This window comes from Hyla sarda, chromosome 4 (genome assembly GCF_029499605.1).
Source record: "Hyla sarda isolate aHylSar1 chromosome 4, aHylSar1.hap1, whole genome shotgun sequence".
Classification (NCBI taxonomy): domain Eukaryota; kingdom Metazoa; phylum Chordata; class Amphibia; order Anura; family Hylidae; genus Hyla; species Hyla sarda.
Genome location: NC_079192.1, coordinates 245,650,849 through 245,677,300, shown reverse-complemented (window position 1 = coordinate 245,677,300; position 26,452 = coordinate 245,650,849). Strand labels below are relative to the sequence as shown.

The 26,452-nt window shown below is 40.9% G+C and overlaps 1 protein-coding gene across 1 annotated transcript in view; it reads right to left on the bottom strand.

The window, feature by feature from the left end:
• The window catches only part of TFEC (transcription factor EC), an 88,423-nt gene extending 62,489 nt beyond the window's left edge, over positions 1 to 25,934 (bottom strand). Inside the window, exon 1 of the mRNA XM_056573859.1 lies at positions 25,850 to 25,934. Coding sequence (XP_056429834.1) covers positions 25,850 to 25,882 — 33 coding nt within the window. The 5' untranslated portion in view covers positions 25,883 to 25,934. The remainder of the gene's footprint in view (positions 1 to 25,849) is intronic.
• Positions 25,935 to 26,452: the final 518 nt, after the last annotated feature.

Here is a 26,452-nt window from a genome sequence, read left to right as displayed (position 1 = left end):
CAAGTAAGTGAGGTTGGGCTAGCACTCCTTTGTGCTCTGTCTCATTGGACAGGAGAGAGCACAGAGGAGTACTATCAGACAGGAGAGAGCACAGAGGAGTACTATCAAACAGGAGAGAGCACAGAGGAGTGCTATCAGGCAGGAGAGAGCACAGAGGAGTACTATCAGACAGGAGAGAGCACATAGGAGTACTATCAGACAGGAGAGAGCACAGAGGAGTCATATCAGACAGGAGAGAGCACAGAGGAGTACTATCAGACAGGAGAGAGCACAGAGGAGTATTATCAGACAAAAGAGAGCACAGAGGAGTACTATCAACAGGAGAGAGCACAGAGGAGTCCTATCAGACAGGTGAGAGAACAGAAGAGTCCTATCAGACAAGAGAGAGCACAGAGGAGTACTATCAGACAGGAGAGAGCACAGATGAATCCTATCAGATAGGAGAGAGCACAGAGGAGTACTATCAACAGGAGAGAGCACATAGGAGTCCTATCAGACAGGTGAGAGCACAGAAGAGTCCCATCAGACAAGAGAGAGCACAGAGGAGTACTATCAAACAGGAGAGAGCACAGAGGAGTGCTATCAGGCAGGAGAGAGCACAGAGGAGTACTATCAGACAGGAGAGAGCACATAGGAGTACTATCAGACAGGAGAGAGCACAGAAGAGTCCTATCAGACAAGAGAGAGCACAGAGGAACACTATCAGACAGGACAGAACACAGATGAGTGCTATCAGATAGAAGAGAGCACAGAGGAGTCCTATCAGATAGGAGAGAGCACAGAGAGTGCTAGCCTATCCTTATTTAATGGACTTTGCCCATGCCTGTGCTTCAGCTTGGACAAAGCCATGATTGTATAAGCCATGATTGTATAAGCCATGATTGTATAAGCTATAATAAAAAAAAAATGAAATAAAAATGTACAACATATAAAAAGTTTTTAAATCTGACAGTGCCCATTTAAGAGAAAGAAAGAAAGACTGGGCTATGTTGTCATTCAATCTGGGACTTATATGTCCCAAAAAAGACATTGCTTTAGAGAAAAATAGAATAAAGGCTCAGAGACTTGATGCCATTATACAAAGAATGGTTTAAATAGGACTTAAACACCATCACCAACTCTGATCTGTAAGGTAAACTTGTAGAGGACAGGTGGGGCTATAGAAAAAGTCTACTTAAAAAGTGGAAATATGTTGGAATTTACATTTTTTAAATTCTTTAGTTTCAATTTAGGCAGCAAATTAATGTTCAGTCAAGCCATGCCATAAAGTTTTGAATTAGGCTAAATCCATGTCACTGGCATTTTCTCTCCTAAAGAATATCTTTTATCTACCAGGTAGATCAGTTGTTGACACAATGTCAATGAGAAGAAAGTGATTTTAAGCTGATGTTCATTCTTATTTCTACATAGCTAGCAGAAAAGTATTTTGGTGCAATTTGTAAAATAAAATTTCAGTCCACTGAATTCATGTAAAAAAATATATTTAATGAAATAATTGAAAAAAAATCTTCAATATTTAAAATTGATAATACTTATAATAGTATATTAATCGTTGAAGAATAGATGGTTACCCAGCTCACCTTCTTTGCCAGACGCCTGTTTCACAGTACCGTGTCAACCAACACGAAAATAGCAATAGAAAAGATTGAAGGTCCAGCGCAGGATAACGTGCAAATAAAAGTAGATATTGATTCTTGATTCAAGCCATAGGACAGTAGGATATAATGTAACGCGTTTCAGCCAGAAAAAACAGCCATACTCATACCAGTAAGGCAGTTTTTTCTGGCTGAAACGTGTTACATTGTATCCTGCTGTCCTATGGCTTGAATCAAGAATAAATATCTACTTTTATTTGCTAGTTATCTATATTAATCGTTGTAAAAAAAAAAAGTAATATATGACCACAAAAAAAGTTTAACCTCCATAGAGCAGAGCTAAATGTTTAAATAAGTTGTTTGTATGTCATAATATCTAAGTACTGTAAGGTATTTGTTGTCCTACCTACAAACAAGGAACCTTTTACATGGAATGACAGCTGTCTAGTACAAGTGCTTACCCCTGATTTACATGTTGATCGGCACTTGAAATGTGCTATATGATTTATATGGCCACATTATGACCAGAAGCAGGACAAACAAACGCATACAATTCATTCAGAAAGTCTTTAAACCCTTTCACTTATTTTCCATTTTGTTATGTTAAGGTGCTAAAATAAATATATTCAACAAATTCAAGTTCCCCCTATCATTCTGTACACAATATCCCACAGTGCTAAGTAAAAACATAGTAAAACAGAATTTTACAATTTATTAAAAAGGAACAAAGAAAAAATAGCAGTGACAAAAAATACAAGTTTTCTCCTTTAATCTGCACTCAAAACCTTATAATGAGAATGTAAAAATAGATTTATTTGCACATTACAAAGAAAAAAATTACTGCAGCACTTTATGGGCTTAATGACTAAGTGGCCATAAAGAAGCGTCTCCTCAGAAGCAGTCACATGAGAGCCCGAAAAAGAGCAAAAAAAAAAAACCTTAAAAGGGTATTCCTGGAATTTAAACAGATTTGTTAATTACTTCTATTAAAAAATCTTAATCCTTCCAATAATTATCAGCTGTTGAAGTTGAGTTGTTCTTTTCTGTCTGGCAACAGTGCTTTCATCTGACATCTCTGCTTGTCTTGGGAACTGCACAGAGTAGGAACGGTTTGCTATGGGGATTTCCTTCCACTCTGGACAGTTCCCGGGACAGGAGCAGTTAGACAGAAAAGAACAACTCAACTTCAGCAGCTCATAAATACTGAAAGAATTAAGATTTTTTTATAGAAGTAATATACAAATCTGTTTAACTTTCTGGAGCCAGTTGATACATATAAAAACATTTTTTTTTTCCTGGATAACCCCTTTAATGACTTTTAGACTGTGAGCAACAAGATTCTCTGGTTTGATGAAGCCACGATTTACTCTTTTGGCTTAAATTCTAAGCATCATAGAGGAAATCAGGCACTGCTCCCTGCATGCCCAATACCATCCTTATAGTGGTGGCAGCATTATGTTTTGGGGTTATAATTCAGTAGCTGGGACAGGCAGAGTATTCATGGTTGAGGGGAAGCTGAATTGAGCTAAGTACAGAGACATTTTAAGGAAGACACAATAATTCATGGGGCTCTGGACCTGAGAATGGACTGAAGGTTTACCTTTCAACAAGACACTGACTCTAAGCAAACAACCAAGAGAACAAGATGTGGCTTTGGATCAACCCTGTGAATGTACGTGATTGACCTAACCAGAGCCCTAACCAGTGCCTCCATAATCCATATGACTGAGCTCACCTGTTATTTTTTACAATGCTAACCACAGTACCTTTTTCCAGACAGCTTTAGCCACAATGTAGTAACTTCTATAGGATCCCCAGAAAGTGCACACAAAGGGAGATGGTTGAAAAAAGGATTACATCCGGTACCACGGCAGCAGTTAAAACATCAAACTTTTATTTGAAGAGTAGATAATACATACAGGCAGGGCATATATTCCTAATTGCCCTAAGTCATGGCATAAAAGACAATGACATATACACTCCTATATATCCAACAAAGAGATCACATGATCATTACAAGTGTGATGTCAACAAGTAATCTAAAAAATGTGTCATGGAATCCGGGATCCGGTAAAGCTGATATTTCCTATACATCACTACCTCACAGATCCATACAAAAGGACATGCTATTCTTATCATATAATATTACAAGTAAACCTGTATATATACATACAGTAAGGTGATAGTCAAATACCCAAATCTTACATAAAACTTAAGTAACTTCCTGTATAGAAGATGGACAGCATCACAAAATTACAATTCCATATCAATGCTAACCGTACCTAGATACATAACAATACCATGCATATCATACAATCCCCACATTCTATAAACCTTCAAACATTTTAATATGTTAGTATTAGATCCTGTCGCACATTCAACCCATTTGGTTCTCTAGTATCCAGAAGGAACATCCAGAAGGACTCTCTATTTAGGAGCATCCTCCTGAGGTAAAACAATATAGTAGACAATATCACAAAATAGGAAATATTATGAGAAAATATCTACCTATTTGCAACTTGTTTTTGTGGAGGGGAATGCCATCCAACAGTCCAGGCACAGGAGAGAAGGAAAGGATAAGAACAGTCCGTGAGTACATCAAAGGGAGGTGGTAGCCAAAATTTTTTATTCCAACACTATTTCAAACAGAGTCGGCCAAATCATGTCCCCACACAGTTCCCTGCACAAAACCCCCCATGAAAGTACAAGCATAGTAAAGAGGATTATAGTAACAAGGTTGTAAAATGAGACTCAATTTAACAAATCGAATTTAAGCACATATCGGCAAGGCCATGAAATCTGTCTCTTCTGCTGTTTAGTTTAGAGTTACACTAGGCTTTCGCAATGCACCCCGAAGTACCACACATTTACCTATATACAGGGCTCATTTTACAGCTTATGCTACCCTAAGCACTTGGACTAAATACACCACCATTAGAGTGATCCCACAAGGGTCAGGATATTTTAATATTTTTTTTATATTTTCAAAAATTGCATGAGTTGTCGCAGATTTATCATGGATCTCACCTCTATAGAAAAAAAGTGACGAAATTATAAGCATAATCCATAAAGCATGCTTTGGCTGCACCTCTGCCCCTATAGATTCAACCAGGGGGGGGGGGGGGGCTTTATTTTTTCTCTCTAGACCACAATATAAAAGCAGGAGCTCCATAAAACATTTTTTGAAGTGCTGCCCCCTGAACACAGGCTGACGAGTGCCCAATGGCAAATACAGGCTTGCTTTTATGTTACCAATCACAGGCCCAAGCCAATAATTGGTGATACTCATATACGTGCCAGCCATAAACAGCAGCTGCTACATACTACTGTCATCTACTGTCATTCCCTCAGTGCTGTTCCTACCTCATTGTTACAAGTGAATGTACAGTCAGTGGCCATACATTCTGAGGTGATGCCAATACATGTTATTATCACTATGTTCTGCTTTAAATAGAATACAAATATAATGTACATACATAGCAATGATAAAAGCCAATTGATGAATGCTTATGTATTCTATCCATTTAGCCTTACTGAAAAAAGTTCAGTTCTTTTAAGAATCGACTGAGTGAAGCGGCAGCTGCGCTGGGTCCTTCTTGACAAAGGTCAAGCTTTAAATATCTCACATATTTACCACCGCCTTCTCTATTTTGGTAAATGAATGACCTAATATAACTCAAACAGCTATAAATGATGGCATATAACATCCAATCTTACATTAGCAGTCATGCCTGTCAGGGATTATTAAGAATAAACTATAAATGTATTTATAGATCTTTGAAACTACTCAATGTCCCTATTTTTAGATTTTGTATTTTTATATTAACTTCCCTGTTTTATATTCATGTTAGAATAGATTCATATTATATGACATTCCATTTTTCATTGATGAATGAGAAAAAAAGGAAACTATACTTGGTACAGCGTCTGACATTACTAATTCAGAATTAACAGAGAACAGTACTGAAAAGTCACAAAAGACAATGTACTATTAAAACAGAATGAGTGCTACAATTTTGTATATGCATTATGTAGTCATAGGCCTGGTATAGGCCACTAGAATTTTTTTATTCTTGCAAAATATTTGTATGAACTATTACTGCAGAACCATATGTAAATATATTTATTTTACTATACAAATCAAGTAAGCATTTGTAAGGGGGGTATCAGTGGATTTTACTTTTATTTAATGAAAAAAAAAATAAGGTGTCCATTTTAACACCTTGCCACATATGGACGTTTATAAACGTCAGCAGGAGAGCTTGCATCATACCTGGTGGGTCCCGGTTGCTATAAGCAACCAGGACCCATGGCTAATGGGGCTGATGTCCGGCATTAACTCTTTAGATGCGGCGATCAAAGTTGATCGCCGCGTCTAAAGTGAAAATAAAAGATTAACGGCAGCCCAGTCGGGCTGATCGTGACTATCGTGGTAAAATCGCGATGTCCCGATCAGCTAGAACACAACAGGAGGGTGTCTCACCTGCCTCACTGCACGTCCGATCGGCGATTGATTGCTCCAAGCCTGAAATCGAGGCTTGAGCAATCAACCGCCGATAACACTGATCCCTGCCATTGTTTTAGTCCCCCAAAGATGATTTAACCCCTTCCCTAATAAAAGTTTGAATCATCCCCCTTTTCCCATAAAAAAACTGTTTAAATAAAAATATAAATATATGTGGTATGTGTAAATGTCCGAACTATAAAAATATATTGTTAATTAAACCGCACGGTCAATGGCGTATGTGCAAAAAATTCCAAAGTCCAAAGAAGTGTATTTTTGTTCACTTTTTACAACATAAAAAAATGTATAAAAAGCGATCAAAAAGTCCAATCAAAACAAAAATTATACCAATAAACACTTCAGATCACGGTGCAAAAAAATGATCCCTCATACCGCCCTGTACATGGAAAAATAAAAAAGTTATAGAGGTCAGAATTGGACAATTTTAAACGCATAAATTTTCCTGCATGTAGTTATGATTTTTTTCAGAAGTACGACAAAATCAAACCTATATAAGTAGGGTATCATTTTAACCGCATGGACCTACAGAATAAAGATAATGCGTAATTTTTACCGAACAATGTACAGCGTAGAAATGGAAGACCCAAAATTTACAAAATGACGTTTTTTCTTTTATTTTGTCGCACAATAAATGTTTTTTTCTGTTTTGCCATAGATTTCTGGGTAAAATTACTGATGTCATTACCAAAAAGAATTGGTGGCACAAAAAATAAGCCATCATATGGATTTTTAGGTGCAAAATTGAAAGGGTTATGATTTTTAAAAGGTAAGGAGGAAAAAACAAAAGTGCGAAAATGAAAAATTGCCAAAGAGGGAAGGGGTTAAATTATGCTACTCTTCCTCTCTGTGGTTACTTACTGCCATTCTGGCTATGGATTACCATGTTTTATCATTTAAAGAAGCACTCCACCTGTTGTTCTGCTAGTCAACAGTTTCATGTTAACCATTTATACATAGAGAAGCCTACAAGATTTTTTGAAAGAATAAACATAGTTTATGAGAATTTTCTTCCTTCCTGCTTCCTTCCGCTGCTTATTTAGTGCCATAACATGACAAGTTATGTGTGACTGAATAAGAGGCTGTATTATAAATGACCACACAGTAAGGTTGGAATATTTGTCCCTTAACTCTTTAGTACTATGTCCCTTGTCAAAGTGACTACTGTTTTACACTAAAACCTAAGCGCAGAGCAGGTGGTCTTCTTATGTCACCAGGGCTACAGGATCCAGTCAATGTTAAGGCAAAAAAAAAAAAAAAAAAACACAATATAAAAAAAGCAGGACTAATCTGTTACAAGGGCAAGGGTGGAGAATAGCATGTAGAAAGCCATCTAAGCAGCATGTTGCATTGGTTTATAGATAAGGTTTTTCCTAAGACCCATTTGTTAAGTAGGCAGCTTGCTGCTTGATGAATAGGGTACATATATCTTATTTGAAATGGATTAACCCTACTCAAATAGCTGTGACACCTATATAAACAATGGAGGGGAGGACAACAAAAATCTGCTTCATGCAAATAATTTATAATGAGCTACTGACATTAAAGGGGTTGACTGCGGCCCTGTTCTCTGTAATTACTTGGCTCTGCCCTATGATCCCATGTGTTAGCTGGATGGCTACACATAACTCTACCTCCTCCATAGCATTACACTGCACACTAGCAGGAAGTGTAGGTACAGTGGAGGAGGTAAGGGTGATGTGTCCGATCAAATGTTCCTTAATAGGATGCTAGCCATCCAGCCAATAAACAGGCCAGGGGTTGGGGAGGGGCGGAGCTATCGGTCAGCATACTGGATATGAGTAAGTGCCTCATTTTATTAAATAGTACAGTTTACAAAAAAGTCAAGTAAAGGCAGCCAACTCCTTTAATGTTAGTAGATGCAAGTTATGTGCATGAAGCAGATTTTAGTTGTCAAGTTTTAGGCTGAAACATAATACATTTCTGGTTATGTGACCAGTCAAGGTGCCGAAACCAGTGACTGTCCATTTTCAATGGTACCACATCCTCAGCCATTTAGTCCTTGAATATTGGCATTAGTTGGTCAGTAGTAGCCTATAATATAGAAGAGAAATGGAGGTTGGGCGGCACTCGAACAATCCGCCGTGCACGAGGACTATGTAGAATATAAATAGAAGAAATGTTCCGGCACAGGCTTTGGTGCTTTTCCAATGCTTTATTGATGCATGAAGGGTATAGGGGAACGCAACTGCGTTCCTGTTCACCGTTCATGCATCAATAAAGCATTGAAAAAGAACCAAAGCCTGTGCCGGAACATTTCTTCTATTTATGTTACCTATAATATAGACCATATATATCTATGGTAGGGATCAGTGCAAACTAGTGCTACACACAACCCCATTCCCACCTACTTGGACAATCAACCCTAAATGGTGGCCCTAAACTGGGAAATGCTCCAAACCCTGAGCTAAGTGCATGGGGCATCAGGGAGGTCAGACAGGCCAGGTCAGCAACACATGAGCAGATAAAATACAAAATCAGTAGACAAGAAGTTAACTAGGGTCAAGCTAGAAGTCAGAAACCAAGGGGGCAGTGTAGAACAAAATAACAAACCAGAGTCAGCACAAACTGGCAAGGTGATGGACTAGTCACAAGCAGAGGTCAGGATATTCAGGCCAGGTCACAGAAGGAACAAGGTTCAAGGTATTATTGGGTGTAGAAGTGACCCAAGGTGTCCAGATGTTTTCTGCATCTAGTGACACTGCTTTACAAAGCATAAGCTGCTTTTATCCACATAGGCTGTAGCACTCGATACGTAACTACTGTTGCTAGAATGAACACAATAGAAGAAAATACGGTCACATTTTATCATACATTGTATCATGGATGGATTTTGCTATAGTTACAGGCTTGCTAAGATACGTATCTGATTTTGTCAGAAAATAATGTACATTGTTATTGTCCTTCTAACTAATGTTCTGGTGGGCTCCTTTTAACAGTCTAACTATAAGCCAACTGGAAATATACTCTTGGGTTCTTGGTATAACTGTTTGTTTTAAGAACATAGGGGACATTTATTATTGTATATATACTGTTTTTCTATTTTGTTGCACTCTTTTTTGCACAGTGGTCTTATTGCATCTTTTTTGTGCACATTTTTTCATAGAGCATTTGAAATGGTTGTCTATGTTATGGTGGTTGGTGGATACTTTTTTGCAGTGGATATTGAGTTATTATGTGCACTTTTTCAGAAAAATAAGCACTGATTTTGCGCACAGCAGCATCATTTTGTGCAACCCTACAACATCAATGAAGACACGCAGAAATGTGTCCAATAATCGACTACTTTGATGTACCGTGTGGATTTTTCTAAGTGTGCACAAAATGTATCATCCGCTGTGCACACATATGATGAATTTTGCACAAGAGCGAAACATATGAATAAGTAGAAACAGGGTAAACCACACCAACAATGATAAATGTCCCCACATAGAGAGAATCCTGTAGACTAGCAAACGGTTTATGCAAGCTCATCTCTGATCATATGATTTATCTCTACTGAATCTATTTATGAGACCTTGCTAATGACTCCGACGACAAGTTATGGACAACGGTAGCTTTACTGAGGTTAGACAGGTGGAAAAGTCTATACAGTTCAGCCAGGCCTACGGAGGTGACCAGTGACTTCAGAGACCTTAAGGGCTTGCTGGGACTTGTAGTAGATGTGGACAATTTAGTGCAGGCCACTTTGACTAGACAGATGACTGTGACTTGACTGACTTGTGACTGACAAGACTGTGACTGTGGCTTACTTATTTATTTATTTTATTTTATTTATATAGCGCCTACAGATTCCACAGCGCTTACAATTATGGGCTACAAACAAAGACAAGTATCAGACATAAAATTACACAATAAATATTCAAACAAGAGGTGTGGGGATATATTGAGGATATGTTGGGGATATGTTGGGGTTGGCAGCAGGTTGGTAGTTTGTGGCTGCAAACTTGACTTGAGGCCTCCTATTTATCATGTGCCACTTTTTGTGAAATGTTGCAGAAATGTTGCAAAAATGTCGCACGGGCCGGTTTTAGAAGTTATCACAGGGCAGGTCAACCCTGCCCTATATAACTGTGACAATTGTATCAAGGTCCGTGCGACATCTAATACAAGTGTCACATGGCCACCACTTCTTTGCAACATTTAACCAGACTAGAATTAAGCAATTCTGTGGTGATTCATCAAAGTCTGTGCACCATTTGATAAATTTGGCGCATGTCCTCTAATTTTTTCCGCGAAATTTGTGGACTAATAACAGCCAAAATTCACATCAGATTTGATAAACTCTATTTATTTTGGTTTGGCTACTAGAAGATAGGAGGAGAGCTTATTTGCATTCAATTTCCCATGGAACATTGCCAGCAAATAAGTCTTCATATCACTGAACAGATCATACCAATAATCTCCTCATTAAAAATCAGTAACTCGCCCCTCCCCCCTCCACAAGGGGTGTTTTGCATAGTTTAGGAAGTATTATAATCATTTTCAGTATGCTAGGACTGTTACGCCTAGCGCTCCGGGCCCCCGCTCCTCCCCGGAGCGCTCACGGCGTCTTTCTCCCTGCAGCTCCCCGGTCAGTCCCGCTGACCGGGAGCGCTGCACTGTCATGACCGTTGGGGACGCGATTCGCACAGCGGGACGCGCCCGCTCGCGAATCGCGTCCCAGGTCACTTACCCGTTCCCGTCCCCTGCTGTCATGTGCTGGCGCGCGCGGCTCCGCTCTCTAGGGCGCGCGCGCGCCAGCTCCCTGAGACTTAAAGGGCCAGTGCACCAATGATTGGTGCCTGGCCCAATTTGCTTAATTGGCTTCCACCTGGTCCCTGACTATATCTGACCTCCTCCCATCTACTTCCTTGCCGGATCTTGTTGCCCTTGTGCCTAGTGAAAGCGTTTTGTGTGTTTAAAGCCTGTGTACCAGAACTTCTGCTATCTCCCCTGACTACGAACCTTGCCGCCTGCCCCCGACCTTCTGCTACGTCCGACTTTGCTTCTGCCTACTCCCTTGTACCTCGCCTATCTTCAGCAGTCAGAGAGGTGAGCCGTTGCTAGTGGATACGACCTGGTCACTACCGCCGCAGCAAGACCATCCCGCTTTGCGGCGGGCTCTGGTGAAAACCTGTAGTGGCTTAGAACCGGTCCACTAGCGCGGTCCTCGCCTTCCCTCTCTGGCACAGAGGATCCACTACCTGCCAGCCGGCATCGTGACAGTAGATCCGGCCATGGATCCCGCTGAAGTTCCTCTGCCTTATATCTCTGATATCACCACGGTGGTCGCCCAGCAATCCCGACAGATCGCCCATCTAACCCACCAGCTGTCGGAAGTGTCCACCATTTTGCAGCAACTTCAGTCGCAACTTCAGCAGCAATCATCTCCTCCGCCAGCTCCTGCACCCCTTCCGCAGCGAGTGGCCACTCCTAGCCTCCGCCTGTCCTTGCCGGACAAATTTAATGGGGACTCTAAGTTTTGCCGTGGCTTTCTTTCGCAATGTTCCCTGCACTTGGAGATGATGTCGGACCAGTTTCCTACTGAAAGGTCTAAGGTGGCTTTCGTAGTCAGCCTTCTGTCTGGAAAAGCCCTGTCATGGGCCACACCGCTCTGGGACCGCAATGACCCCGTCACTGCCTCTGTACACTCCTTCTTCTCGGAAATTCGAAGTGTCTTTGAGGAACCTGCCCGAGCCTCTTCTGCTGAGACTGCCCTGCTGAACCTGGTCCAGGGTAATTCCTCCGTTGGCGAGTACGCCATACAATTCCGTACTCTTGCTTCTGAACTATCCTGGAATAATGAGGCTCTCTGCGCGACCTTTAAAAAAGGCCTATCCAGCAACATTAAAGATGTTCTGGCCGCACGAGAGACTCCTGCTAACCTGCATGAACTCATTCATCTAGCCACTCGCATTGACATGCGTTTTTCTGAGAGGCATCAAGAGCTCCGCCAGGAAAAAGACTTAGATCTCTGGACACCTCTCCCACAGTCTCCACTGCAATCTGCGCCTAGGCCTCCCGCCGAGGAGGCCATGCAAGTGGATCGGTCTCGCCTGACCCTGGAAGAGAGGAATCGCCGTAAGGAAGAGAACCTTTGTCTGTACTGTGCCAGTACTGAACATTTTTTGGTGGATTGCCCAATCCGTCCTCCACGTCTGGGAAACGCACGCTCGCACCCAGCTCTCGTGGGTGTGGCGTCTCTTGATGCTAAGTCGGCTTCTCCACGTCTCACGGTGCCTGTTTGGATTTCTACTTCAGCCAGCTCTCCCCTCTCAGCCGTGGCCTGCCTGGACTCTGGAGCTTCTGGGAATTTTATTCGGGAGTCCTTAGTGAATAAATTCCGCATTCCGGTGACCCGTCTTGTCAAGCCACTCCACATTTCCGCAGTCAACGGAGCCAGGTTGGATTGCACCGTGCGTTACCGCACGGAGCCCCTCCTAATGTGCATCGGACCTCATCACGAGGAAATTGTATTTTTTGTCCTTCCTAATTGCACTTCTGAAATTCTCCTTGGACTACCCTGGCTTCAACACCATTCCCCAACCCTGGATTGGTCCACTGGGGAGATCAAGAGTTGGGGTCCCTCTTGTTCCAAGGACTGCCTTCAACCGGTTCCCAGTACTCCCTGCCGTGACCCTGTGGTTCCTCCTGTATCCGGTCCCCCTAAGGTCATTAAGGACTCTGCCTGCCACAGGAAATGCCTCTCCCCCCCTCCCATCAGGCAAGCCTCTGTGTCCCCTCATGGCCCTCGTCCTGGTGTCACACTGCCCCGTGCCAGGTCTCGCCCTCTGCCCTCTCTCCCCATTCCTACTCCTGCTGTTCTGCCTGCCATTGAGGAATCCCTCCATCCTTTCCCGGTGTCCTCATCCCAGGGGAGGCAGTTACCGGACAAAGAGAAGGGGAGACCTAAGGGGGGGGGTACTGTTACGCCTAGCGCTCCGGGCCCCCGCTCCTCCCCGGAGCGCTCACGGCGTCTTTCTCCCTGCAGCTCCCCGGTCAGTCCCGCTGACCGGGAGCGCTGCACTGTCATGACCGTTGGGGACGCGATTCGCACAGCGGGACGCGCCCGCTCGCGAATCGCGTCCCAGGTCACTTACCCGTTCCCGTCCCCTGCTGTCATGTGCTGGCGCGCGCGGCTCCGCTCTCTAGGGCGCGCGCGCGCCAGCTCCCTGAGACTTAAAGGGCCAGTGCACCAATGATTGGTGCCTGGCCCAATTTGCTTAATTGGCTTCCACCTGGTCCCTGACTATATCTGACCTCCTCCCATCTACTTCCTTGCCGGATCTTGTTGCCCTTGTGCCTAGTGAAAGCGTTTTGTGTGTTTAAAGCCTGTGTACCAGAACTTCTGCTATCTCCCCTGACTACGAACCTTGCCGCCTGCCCCCGACCTTCTGCTACGTCCGACTTTGCTTCTGCCTACTCCCTTGTACCTCGCCTATCTTCAGCAGTCAGAGAGGTGAGCCGTTGCTAGTGGATACGACCTGGTCACTACCGCCGCAGCAAGACCATCCCGCTTTGCGGCGGGCTCTGGTGAAAACCTGTAGTGGCTTAGAACCGGTCCACTAGCGCGGTCCTCGCCTTCCCTCTCTGGCACAGAGGATCCACTACCTGCCAGCCGGCATCGTGACAAGGACATAGCATCTACGAGGGTTAAATATATGACACAATTCCCACTTGTCCCTGAGTGTTCAAGGGAATTCCAAAGTAAAATGTGTGAAATATAGGCCTGAATAGAAATAGTAAAGAATCCTCTATTGGGGAGTTTAACAAACTACAAAAGACACAATTCAGGCATGCATGTGCAGATAAACATTTATTACAATGGAATGTGTTTAACTGATAGCTACTGGAATATGACACATAACATCATTTGGCTTCTCAAAAGTCAATGATGTTTCTTGTTTTACATCTTGCATGATTTAACAGATAAATTTAACCTTAAAAGAAAAATGTTAAATGCATTTAAACATAATAGATACACATCTAACCCCTTCTTGACATTTGATGTGTCTGCATATATGTCTGCATGGGGCCTACTACATAAACGGTGGGTGTGGGCTGTCATGTGCAGCCAGCAGTAAGCATCAGAAATTATTCCGATCCTGGTGGCTTAACCCCTTAAGGACTCAGCCCATTTTGGCCTTAAGGACTCAGACAATTAAATTTTTACGTTTTCATTTTTTCCTCCTCGCCTTCTAAAAATCATAACTCTTTTATATTTTCATCCACAGACTAGTATGAGGACTTGTTTTTTTGCGCGACCAGTTGTCCTTTGTAATGACATCACTCATTATATCATAAAATGTATGGCGCAACCAAAAAACACTATTTTTGTGGGGAAATTTAAACGAAAAACGCAATTTTGCTAATTTTGGAAGGTTTCGTTTTCACGCCGTACAATTTATGGTAAAAATGATGTGTGTTCTTTATTCTGAGGGTCAATACAATTAAAATGATACCCATTATTATATACTTTTATATTATTGTTGCGCTTAAAAAAAATCACAAACTTTTTTACCAAATTAGTACGTTTATAATCCCTTTATTTTGATGACCTATAACTTTTTTATTTTTCCGTATAAGCGGCGGTATGGGGGCTCATTTTTTGCGTCATGATCTGTACTTTTTTTTGATACCACATTTGCATATAAAAAACTTTTAATACATTTTTTATAATTTTTTTTTAATAAAATGTATTAAAAAAGTAAGAATTTTTGACTTTTTAATTTTTTTTCGTTCACGCCGTTAACCGTACGGGATCATTAACATTTTATTTTAATAGTTCGGACATTTACGCACGCGGCGATACCAAATATGTCTATAAAAAAATTTTTTTACGCTTTTTGGGGGTAAAATAGGAAAAAACGGACGTTTTACTTTTTTATTGGGGGAGGGGATTTTTCACTTTTTTTAACTTTTACTTTTACATTTTTTTACATTTTTTTTTTACACTTGAATAGTCTCCATAGGGGACTATTCATAGCAATACCATGATTGCTAATGGAGGACGGCGCTCGTGCCGGGACCGCTCGGGACACCGCATGGCCGGATAAGTGACGCCGGGGGACGGGTAAGGGACACTTAGCAGAGCGGTGTGTGTCCCAATCCCCGTGATCGGGACTCACACACCGCGCTGCTAAGTATTCTCATAGCGAAACGCTGCTATCAGCTAGTGAGATTTGACTAGCTGATAGCAGCGATCGCTGGGGGGGGGGGATGAAACCCCACGTGGTTGCATGGTAAGATGGCTGGCTATCAGTGATAGCCACCATCTTACCGGGCGCTGCGGGATGCCACGAGTAGCGGCAAAAATGTTCATGACGTACCTGGTATGTCATGGGTCGGGAACACCTTCCCACTCATGACGTACATGTATGTCATAGGTCGGGAAGGGGTTAAAGTCCCCTTAACTTCCGTACGGCTGGGGATATTTCAATACCTGTTACACATATTATGGGTCGGGATATGTGGTCGGGATAGGAGGTCGTGATAGGAGATCAGGATAAGAGGTTGGGATAGGAGGTCGGGATAGGAGGTCGAGATAGGAGTGCAGGATAGGAGGTCGGGATAGGAGGATGGGATAGGAGGTCAGGATAGGAGGACAGGATATGAGGACGGGATATGGGGTTGGGATATGACAACAATATATGAGGATGGGATATGAAGTCAAAAGCTTCCTCCTTTGTTTATTTTCCTTCCCAACAAGGATTAGGAATTAAAAACTGGGCAACGCCGGATAATCAGCTAGTAAATAAATAAAAAATACAATCTTTTGATACTATAGTAGTGCAGTGTACTGTCAGATCAGTGACTTACTAGTATTTACAACTGCCAATAGAGGCAAAGAGGGCAAAACCAGAGTATCTATGGTTAAGTTTGACATATAGTATCTCACATAAGTGAGTCCTCCATTCACATTTCTGTAGGTATTTTATTCTATCTTTTCATGTGACACTGAAGAAATTACACTCTGCTACAATGTAAAGTAGTGAGTGCACAGCCAGTATACACGTGTTTAATGTCACTGTCCCCTCAAAATAACTAAACACACAACCATTGCACAGGAAATCTCCAATTTGGGCTTAATAAGCCATTCATCTTCCCCAGAGTCATGTGATTTGTTAGAGTTAGATAGTCTCAGGTGCAGTGTCACAATTCATCAAATTGGTCTGCATTACTATGGTCCCTCTTCTAAAGATGAAGTTTGCTGAAGATAAGCAGACTGATAATATGGGTTACTGGAACCATGTCCTGAGACCAAGATAAACTTATTTGATTCAGAAGGTGTCAAGTGTGTGTAATGTCAACCAGGTGAGGAGTACAAAGACAAGGGCGTCTTGCCTACAGTCAAGAACGGTGGTGGAAGTGTCATGATCTGGGGCTACATGAGTGCTACTGGCACTGGGGACCTATATTTTATTGAGGGAACCATGAATGCCTATATGTACTGTCATACTGAAGGAGAGCACTAAATAAACTTTTGTAAACTAACTCAGGATATGTTCTCTAACTACTCCTAACACCAAAATTTCAGAGCTTTTAAAAGCTCTGTATCATACCTTTGTTCTTGCTCACATAGTGAAATCTCACAGCAGAAGAAAGTGGGTGTTTTCCAATAGGCATGACATCACTGAAGCCTGCTGGGGGACCACTTCTGCCTTCACATCATTGCAGTGCTGTGATGAATAGAAGACCTCAGGATCTGTGCAGCAGCTTTCAGTCTGTGTATCTTTCAATGAGGCTCTGCTCAGCTTTTAGTCTGTTCAGCTTTTAGTCTGTACAGCTTTTAGTCTGTTCAGCTTTCAGTGAGGCTATTTGCAGCTGTCAATCAAGCTTAGTGCAGAGAAACACTTCCTGAGTTTGGTCTCCTGCCATTACACACAGAATGTGTCAAGAATGGCCAAGAAGGGAAACCCCTGGTGGGCAGAAGTATACAGCAGAAAAACTAACATAAAATGTTTTTCTTTTTAAATGGAAGCCAATTACAAAAGTTATTTATTTGGCTTAAGTAATCAAATATTTAAAATCATGTTTAATGACAGTGCCCATTTAATGCACCAAAACAAGCCCTGACTGAAAAATACAAATGTCACAGCTTTTGGAAGAAAGTTATATAATTCCACATGTACCAAGTTATTAATTCCACATGTACCAATACATATGCCAATATCTTCATAAAAAGTTGATATAAGTACTAAACTGCAAATGAACCAAAATTAACAAATACATTTGCAGCCACAGTTTCGGAATTCCCCTTTGATACATCCTCTTTCTAGAATTAGCAATCAATCTACAAAGCTCATAGTGGAAGGGATTTTCCTCTACTAAACCTTCTAGCAGAGCAGACTAGTAAAAAATCCATTGGATATGACCTGTGATAAATTTACAGCTTAGAAGAGAATAGAGCAGCACCTCCACATTGCTAATGTACTTCAAATGAAGATAAACAAATCATAGGAGACCCGGGAACTGAAACTCCAGTTTTGGAACTTCCCTTTTCCACTTTGACACTTCTTCTCTTCCTTTATCCATTGTGTATGTAACCCAAATACATTATTGAAGGAGTTCTTTTCTACTTTACAACCCCTATACCTAAAATGTAAAGGTAAATCACCTGATCTCCCCTTCAAATTCTGTGAAGGAATGTCTTTAGCTCTATAGGAAATAACCCATCATTTTCTCACCAAAACTCTATTCCTTATGCAAGTACACTGGTTTACTTTTTATTATCCAATAGCACAGGCAAAGCAATCGGCACAGGTGTCTCTGAACTCCACCACAAAGGCAATGTTCGCAATAGAGGAGATATGATAAAAAGCCAAGGTACGGACCTGTATGCAGCGTATATCCGCCTGTATGGTGCTCAGTCCCATGAACATGCAGCAGTGCAGACCAGACAACCGGGAAGAAGAGGACGGCACACAACAGGTAGGCAGTGAAACGATTATCCTTTATTCAGAGCAAAGTGTCACAATGTGAAGGTTAAAAGCCTATAAGCCAGCAGGAGGTTATAGCCATTTCACGCCTGTAAGGCATTTCTTCAGACCACTCCTACCTCACCTGTCAGGGTGGTTATATGTTCACACGCCCATGACGTAGGTGAGGTCAGGCGTTTACAAAAGACAGTGATTTAAAAACAACTTAAAAACACATACAATCTAAAAGTGAACTATTAATGCTAGATGTAACTACTAATCGGAGTTGTAAAAAGAAATGTATACAACAGAGTAGTACATTAAATAAATACGCTAAGGTCCAACCTGTCATTCAATCCAAGCTCCCCTTCCGCGTTGGAACGGAGGATCCACTTAGCCTCCTGCTACAACAGGTATTTCCTTCTTTCTAATCCTTCCACTAATTTAACCCGTTCTATCCCAAAAAAACGCAGACACCTTGGGTCACCGTTATGTGTATCCCAGATGTGGTTAATTAGATGGGGGGAACCTTTTCGGGTTTTAAGGGAATGAATGTGCTCCCTAAACCGTACGTTAAGGGGGCGGATGGTACACCCTATGTAAAATCTGTGGCACTGGCATTTAATGCCGTACACCACAAAAGATGTTCTGCAGCAGAAGGGATCTTTTAATTGTACAGTTACTCCTCCTAGTGTTAAATGTTTATCAGTACTATTAGATTGTATGTGTTTTTAAATCACTGTCTTTTGTAAATGCCTCACCTAACCTACGTCATGGGCGTGTGAGTATATAACCGCCCTGACAGGTGAGGAAGGAGTGGTCTGAAGAAATGCCTTACAGGCGTGAAATGTCTATAACCTCCTGCTGGCTTACGGGCTTTTAACCTGCATGTTGTGACACTTTGCTCTGAATAAAGGATAATCGTTTCACCGCCTACCTGTTATGTGCCGTCCTCTTCTTCCCGGTCGTCTGATCTGCACTGCTGCATGTTCCTGGGACTGAGCACCATACCGGCAGATCTACGCTGCATACAGGTCCGTACCTTGGCTTTTTATCAAATCTCCTCTATTGCGAACATTGCCTTTGTGGTGGAGTTCAGAGACACCTGTAACAAATGCTTTGCCTGTGCTATTGGACTGTGGACTTTTCTTGTCTTTTAATCTGAGCATGGTGTGGGACTCCCGGCATCTAAAGAGGATGGATAGTGAAGCAGAGATTGTTTCTTTAAGCGGTATGGACTGTGCAGACGGAGCAGTCATAGCAGGGTGCTCGGACGCCAGCGAGTTTTTTGCTATGTGTAACGATAAGGAGGCTTGTAAAGTTATAAGTACAAAGACTCTTGAATTTAAGTTGTCCAACCTGTCTGAAAAAGAAACACACTTGTTTTGTACCTTACAGTCTTTAAAATCGTATGAGTCTTGTAACCGTGTTCCGAGAGGTCTCAGAAATTTTGAAAAGAACCCTCTCAATACACCGACGAAGCAGCTTTTGTTTCACAGTGGGAGGCTGTCCATTTACGCTATTCCATGGAAATGATGCGATTGGTCATTTCAAGACATGAGATTGAATATGCCTCCACTGTAGCAGAAATAAATAATGTCAAAACAGAGTTGCAGACTCGTATTTCAGAGGTCCAGTATGGTGCTTTGCAAAAGAAAATAGAACGTAAACTTGTCTCTTTACAATCTACAATCAAGGAAATCAAAAGAGACAAGTTTCTGAGAGACAAGATGGACTTTGAAACAAACAAAGTTTTTTCTTTTGCTGGCACCAAGAAATCTAAGGCCAATAAAAATAGGTGATGCTACAGACGGACTGATTACTGGAAAACTGACTACGAATCGAGTGGGTCAGAGGACAAGACTGTTATTCCCAGTGCCCAGACCCCCAATATTGTATTTAACAACGAGTCACAAAATATGAATTCTGTGGTGGAGCCCCCTTTAGGAGGAGGACGAGGAGGGGGGACATGAGGCAGAAACAGAAGTTACAAAAGGTAGTCAATGTCCTGGAGATAACATCTGACCGTCTACCGACTTGCAATGGTAATGAACTGTCCATCATTAATCTCACTGACCTGACTATCTCTGCCGACTTGAAAACCGCACTGTCTAAGGGACTTAATTTTTGCATTGTCCAGGACTTTGATCACATTGAATTTGAAATTGATTTGTTCCGCAGCATCCGTAAATTAAATTTAAAAAAGTTTTTTTTGTAATAAAGCTTCTACATGCATGCGAACTGAAGGAGAAATACCTGTATCAGTAGAGCCTCTGGGGTTCAGTGTATTAAAGGATGCACCCCAAGCAGAGCTAGAATGTCTGGATATATTAGTAGATCTTCTATCCGAAAACGATGTCACCCCGCAGGTTGTCCCCCCTAGTGATACCATCTGTGTCCCCGATGGGTTGCCTCAAGTCCTCTTTTTGCCCTCCCATTCAAACAGGTAACTGTCTGGATTTATTTTATAAAAGGGTTCTAGAAGATATGCGCGCTTTGCGCTATCCCACAGACAGTAAGAACCTCTCAAATAATGAATGGGGAGCAATTGAGGAATTGAGAAAGAGGGAGGACATCATAGTCAGGAAATCTGACATGGGGGGGAATATAGTCCTTCATACCAGGGACTATTATCAAAGGGAAGCTTTGAGACAACTGGAAGACAATAGATACTACTGTAAATTATCCGACAATCCTATGAACAAACTTGCAGCTAGACTACAATCACTGCTAGGAATTTATACTGAAAAGGGAGTTCTTTCTAAAAAGACCGCAGAAAAACTTTTTCCGTTGCATCTCCGACCGGCTCACTGGTACTTTCTCCCCAAAATCTCTAACTGAACCACTGTCAAAATTTGTTGACTGGCTACTACACCCTCTTTTGTTAGAGATTCCGGCATTAGTGAAGGACTCTAATCTCAGGGATGTTTTAGTCAAAAACAAGTTCACAGAGAAAAATGCACAAAATTGGTTACCTAGCTCCATCTCCCATGGCAACCACCGTTGTGGTACATGCAACTGGTGTAATTACATCTGCACTGATAAACATTTAACACTAGGAGGAGTAACTGTACAATTCAAAGATCCCTTCTGCTGCAGAACATCTTTTGTGGTGTACGGCATTAAATGCCAGTGCCACAGATTTCACATAGGGTGTACCATCCGCCCCCTTAACGTACGGTTTAGGGAGCACATTCATTCCCTTAAAACCTGAAAAGGTTCCCCCCGTCTAATTAACCACGTCTGGGATACACATAACAGTGACCCAAGGTGTCTGCGTTTTTTTGGGATAGAACGGGTTAAATTAGTGGAAGGGTTAGAAAGAAGGAAATACCTGTTGCAGCGGGAGGCTAAGTGGATCCTCTGTACCAACGCGGAAGGGGAGCTTGGAATGAATGACAGGTTGGACCTTAGCATATTTATTTAACCTCTTAAGGACCCATGACGTATGCATACGTCATGAGTCCCGGTCCTGCGATATAACGCGGGGTCACACGGTGACCCCGCATCATATCGCGGCGGGCCCGGCGTTATAGTGAAGCTGGGACCCGTCTTTAATAGCGCGCGGCACTGATCGCTGTGCCGCGCGCTATTAACCCTTTAGCCGCGCGCTCAAAGCTGAGCCGCGCGGCTAAAAACGAAAGTAAAAGTGCCCGGCTAGCTCAGGGAGCTGTTCGGGATCGCCGCGGTATAATCGCGGCATCCTGAACAGCTGTAGCACAGGAGGAGGTCTTCTTACCTTCTCCTGTGCTGTCCGATCGCCGAATGAATGCTTCAAGCCTGAGATCCAGGCTTGAGCATTCAATCGCCGAAAACCCTGATTGATCCATTCCTATGGAGATGGATCAATCAGTGTAAAAGATCAGTACATGCAATGTTATAGCCCCCTATAGGAGCTATAATATTGCATAAGAAAAGTGTAAAAAAAATCATTAACCCTTTCAATTATCCCTTCCCCTAATAAAAGTTTGAATCACCCGGCATTTCCAAAAATAAAAAAACATTAAGTAAATAATAATAAAAATAAACATATGTGGTATCGCCGCGCGCGGAAATGTCCGAATTATGAAAATATACCACTTTTTAAACCGCTCGTTCAATGGTGTACGCGCAAAAAATTCCAAAGTCCAAAATAGCGCATTTTTGATCACTTTTTATACCACAAAAAAGTGGATAAAAAGTGATCAAAAAGTCTGATCAGAACAAAAATCAACCGCTAAAAACTTCAGATGACGGCGCAAAAAATGAGTCCTCAAAGTGCCCTGAACACAGAAAAATAAAAAAGTTATAGGGGTCAAAAGATTACCATTTTAAACGTATACATTTTCCTGCATGTATTCATGATTTTTTTCGGAAGTGATACAAATTCAAACCTATACAAGTAGGGTATCATTTTAACCGTATGGACCTACAGAATAAAGATAAGGTATAATTTTTTACAAAAAATGTACTGCGTAAAAACAGAAGCCCCCAAAACTTACAAAATAGTGTTTTTTCATCAATTTTGTCGCACATTGATTTTTTTTCCCGTTTCACCGTAGATTTTTGGGTAAAATGACTAATGTCATTACAAAGTAGAATTAGTGACGCAAAAATTAAGCCATTATATATAATTTTAGGTGAAAATTTTTAAGAGTTATGATTTTTTAAAGTTAAGGAGGAAAAATTGAAAATGAAAAAACGGAAAAAGCCCGGGTCCTTAAGGGGTTAATGTACTCTGTTGTATACATTTACTTTTTACAACTTCGATTAGTAGTTACATCTAGCATTAGTAGTTTACTATTAGATTGTATGTGTTTTTAAGTTGTTTTTAAATCACTGTCTTTTGTAAACGCCTCACCTCACCTACGTAATGGGCGTGTGAGTATATAACCGCCCTGACAGGTGAGGAAGGAGTGGTCTGAAGAAATGCCTTACAGGCATGAAATGGCTATAACCTCCTGCTGGCTTATGGGATTTTAACCTGCACGTTGTGACACTCCGAATAAAGGATAATCGTTTCACCGTCTACCTGTTGTGTGCCGTCCTCTTCTTCCCGGTCGTCTTACTTTTTATTATGCATGCAGTAGTACAAAATATGTGTACTTTTATTGCATGTTTTATCTTTACATAAAAAGCACTGTAAGGGGATCAGTAGCCAGACACGCTTTGGACCCCATGATCAATGCCAATCACAGCGTCTAAAGTGAGAATGAAAGTTGTCGGTAGCTCAGTGGAACTCACAAAACCCCTGCAGGGAGATAGCGGGGGTTCCGTGGGCTAAAATGTTGGAGGAGGGTCCCGTTACCTACATCCTGCCATCAATCGCTGATCTACTGGTGTACCTTGGTTTAACCAGGTTATATCAGTGGATGGCAGATCATATTGTTCAATGCTATGCCATTGACAAAACATTGTACAGTAAATGCAATCTAATGATTGCATATAATCAATAACCTCTTAAGGACGCAGGGCGTACCTGTACGCCCTGTGCCCGGTCCCGGTATAAAACGCTGCGTCTAAAATTAAAGTAAAAGCTTCCCAGCAGCTCAGTCAGGCTGATCGGGACCATCGCGGGGAAATAGCTATGTCCCAATCAGCTAGAAAGCGAGCAGAGGTCCCCTCACATGCCTCCGTCGCATATGATCGGCGATTGATTGCTCCAAGCCTGAAATCCGGGCTTGAGCACCGATTTATCTAATCTTTGTCATGTCAATGCACCACAATGATCTGTGTATGAGATCAGTATGTGCAGTGAAATAGCCACCGGCGGGCTATATCTGCAAAAAAAAAAGTGTAACAAAAAAGTTATCATTAAAAAAAAAAATATGAAAATAAAAATAAACATATGTGGTATTGCCGCGTGCGGAAATGTCCGAACTATAAGAATATATTGTTAATTAAACCGCACGGTCAATGGTCTACACGCAAAAAATTCAAAAGTCCAAAATAGCGTATTTTTGGTCACTTTTTCTATCATGTAAAAAAGAATAAAATGCGATCAAAAAGTCCCATCAATATAAAAATGGTACTGATAAAAACTTCAAATCACAGCGCAAAAAAATAGCCCTCATATGAGGAAAAATAAAAAAGGTATAGGGGTCAGAAGATGATAATTTTAAATGTATAAATTTTCCTGCATGTAGTTATGATTTTTTACAGAAGTAATACAAAATCAAACCTATATAAGTAGGGTATCATTTTAACCATATGACCTACAGAATAAAGATAAGATTTCATTTTTACCAAAAAAAATACACTGTGTAGAAACGGAAGCCCCCAAAAGTTACTAAATGGAATTTTTTCTTCAATTTTGTTTCAATGAATTTGTTTTCCGCTTCGCAAATGGATATTTTGGTAAAATGACTAATGTCACTGTAAAGTAGAATTGGTGGGACCAAAAATAAGCCATAATATGCAATTTTAGGTGCAAAATTGAAAGCGTTATAATTTTTAGAAGGTGATGAGGAAAAAATGAAAATGCTAAATCTGAAAAACCATGCATCCTTAAGTGGTTAAATAAGAAATTTTAAAATGTTTGTAAAATTATATAAAATCCCTTACCTTAATAAAAAAAAATCCAATCACAATTATTTTCCCATTTTGCAAAATGAAAAAATAAATAAACATATTTGGTATTACCGTGTGTGTAATTGTCCAAACTATAATGTTTAATACTGTAAGGTAAACGGTGTAAATGTAAAAAAATACCAAACACCAAAAACACGTTTTTTTTAATAAAATCATAAATCAGAAAAAAATTATAAAAAGCTATCAAAAAGTCATATCAAAACAGAAATGGTACCGATGAAAACTACAGGTAGAAAAGTAAAAAAAATTATGGATTTTAAAAGGGGAGGAGGAACCAATGAAAATGCAAAAATTAAAATTGGCTATGTCCTTAAGGCCAAAATGGGCTATGTACTTAAGGGATTAATTTAACCTTGGACTCCAAAATAAAGATAGAAAGCCTGTAAAGATGAATGCTATCCCTGCTTGTTGGGAACTAAACATTGTTGTAACCTGATAGGAAATAAAATCATAGCTGTACCTCGAAATAGGATCTCCAAGTCATCAGAGTCGTCCACAGGCTGTAATTGACAGAGCTCTGCCTATATGCAAATAGGAAGAGATCGGTCAATCTGGGCCAGAGGACCACCCTAATGACTGGTCCTGGCCCAAATTACAACTATGATTGCTCTGAAACTGGCACAATCATTCACATTAGATCATCACAGATTCTTGAAATAAGGGATCCGGTCAGTTCTTCATGTTGCCCATGGTTTGGAAAGCATGATAATAATGACAAGAACACGAGCATGCTCAGCAGAAGTCAGTGCCCATGTGTATGTGAGAGCTCTGTAATATGTATGACCACCTTAAACTACAAGTTGTGATAAAATTTCTAATAAATATATTATAAGGTTGTATCAGAATGAAAGAAAGGAAAGTTGACTTCCTATAATACTATACATATCAGTATTATACACTACTAACCTAAATATATAACAAAACAGTCGATCAGATAGCAATGAGGTTACTACTCTCCACCTTGAAATGAAACACTGGTTATGCAAAGTCAGCTTTCTTTTTAGTGTTTAGCTACAGTATCAATAAAAAATGTTCCATTAAATTCTAGCACCAGTTTGAGCTTCAGGTATTAAGAAGGTGATCCACATAAAGTGATCACATACCATCCTAATGGTATCATATTTTTACATAAATAAGACATTTGAGAGGAAAGCTGAGATTCAAACAAAGAATCATTTTAAATATACATTGGTCAATGTTACTGAAGCCAAAACTTGACTATACAAAATGCTTGTACTTACTGTTAAAGACTGGATTTGCAACAAAGTGACCATTATTTATAAGAACACTAAAGGTACAAGCAGAGATGGTTTTGCTTATATCCCCACTAGGAAAGCACAGCAGATTCAGAGTGGGAGAAGAAAAGAGAAGTGGCTGATACGTGCACTTCCTAAAATCTGATTGCAATATTAAGTTACAAGGAAGACATGACTATGCATTTTGTTGAGGAAAATGTAAGACAGAAGCAAGAATATAATTTTAGGACAATGCTGCACAAGTATACACTTCAGCTTATCAGAGGGATTTCCTACTATCTTAAAGTTCCAATTTTAAGGAAAAGGTAGAAAAATAGATTTCCTCTGTTATTGTGACCTCTTTTAACCCTATTGTTAATGTGATTTTTTAACCCTAAATGAAAGAAAAACACAGGGCAGCTACAGAGTAAGCTAGTAAATGAGTCCTTTTATTTTCTGTGGATTTCCAATCTGTGAGGGAAAAAAATGTGTGAAGCCTGTGTGTAGTTAATACATACATCCCGATGTGGAATATGTGCAAAGAGTATGCAGTGTGATCAAAGTTGAGGTGGGATCTTTAAACTTTAGTAGGTAGTGGACTGTATAAGT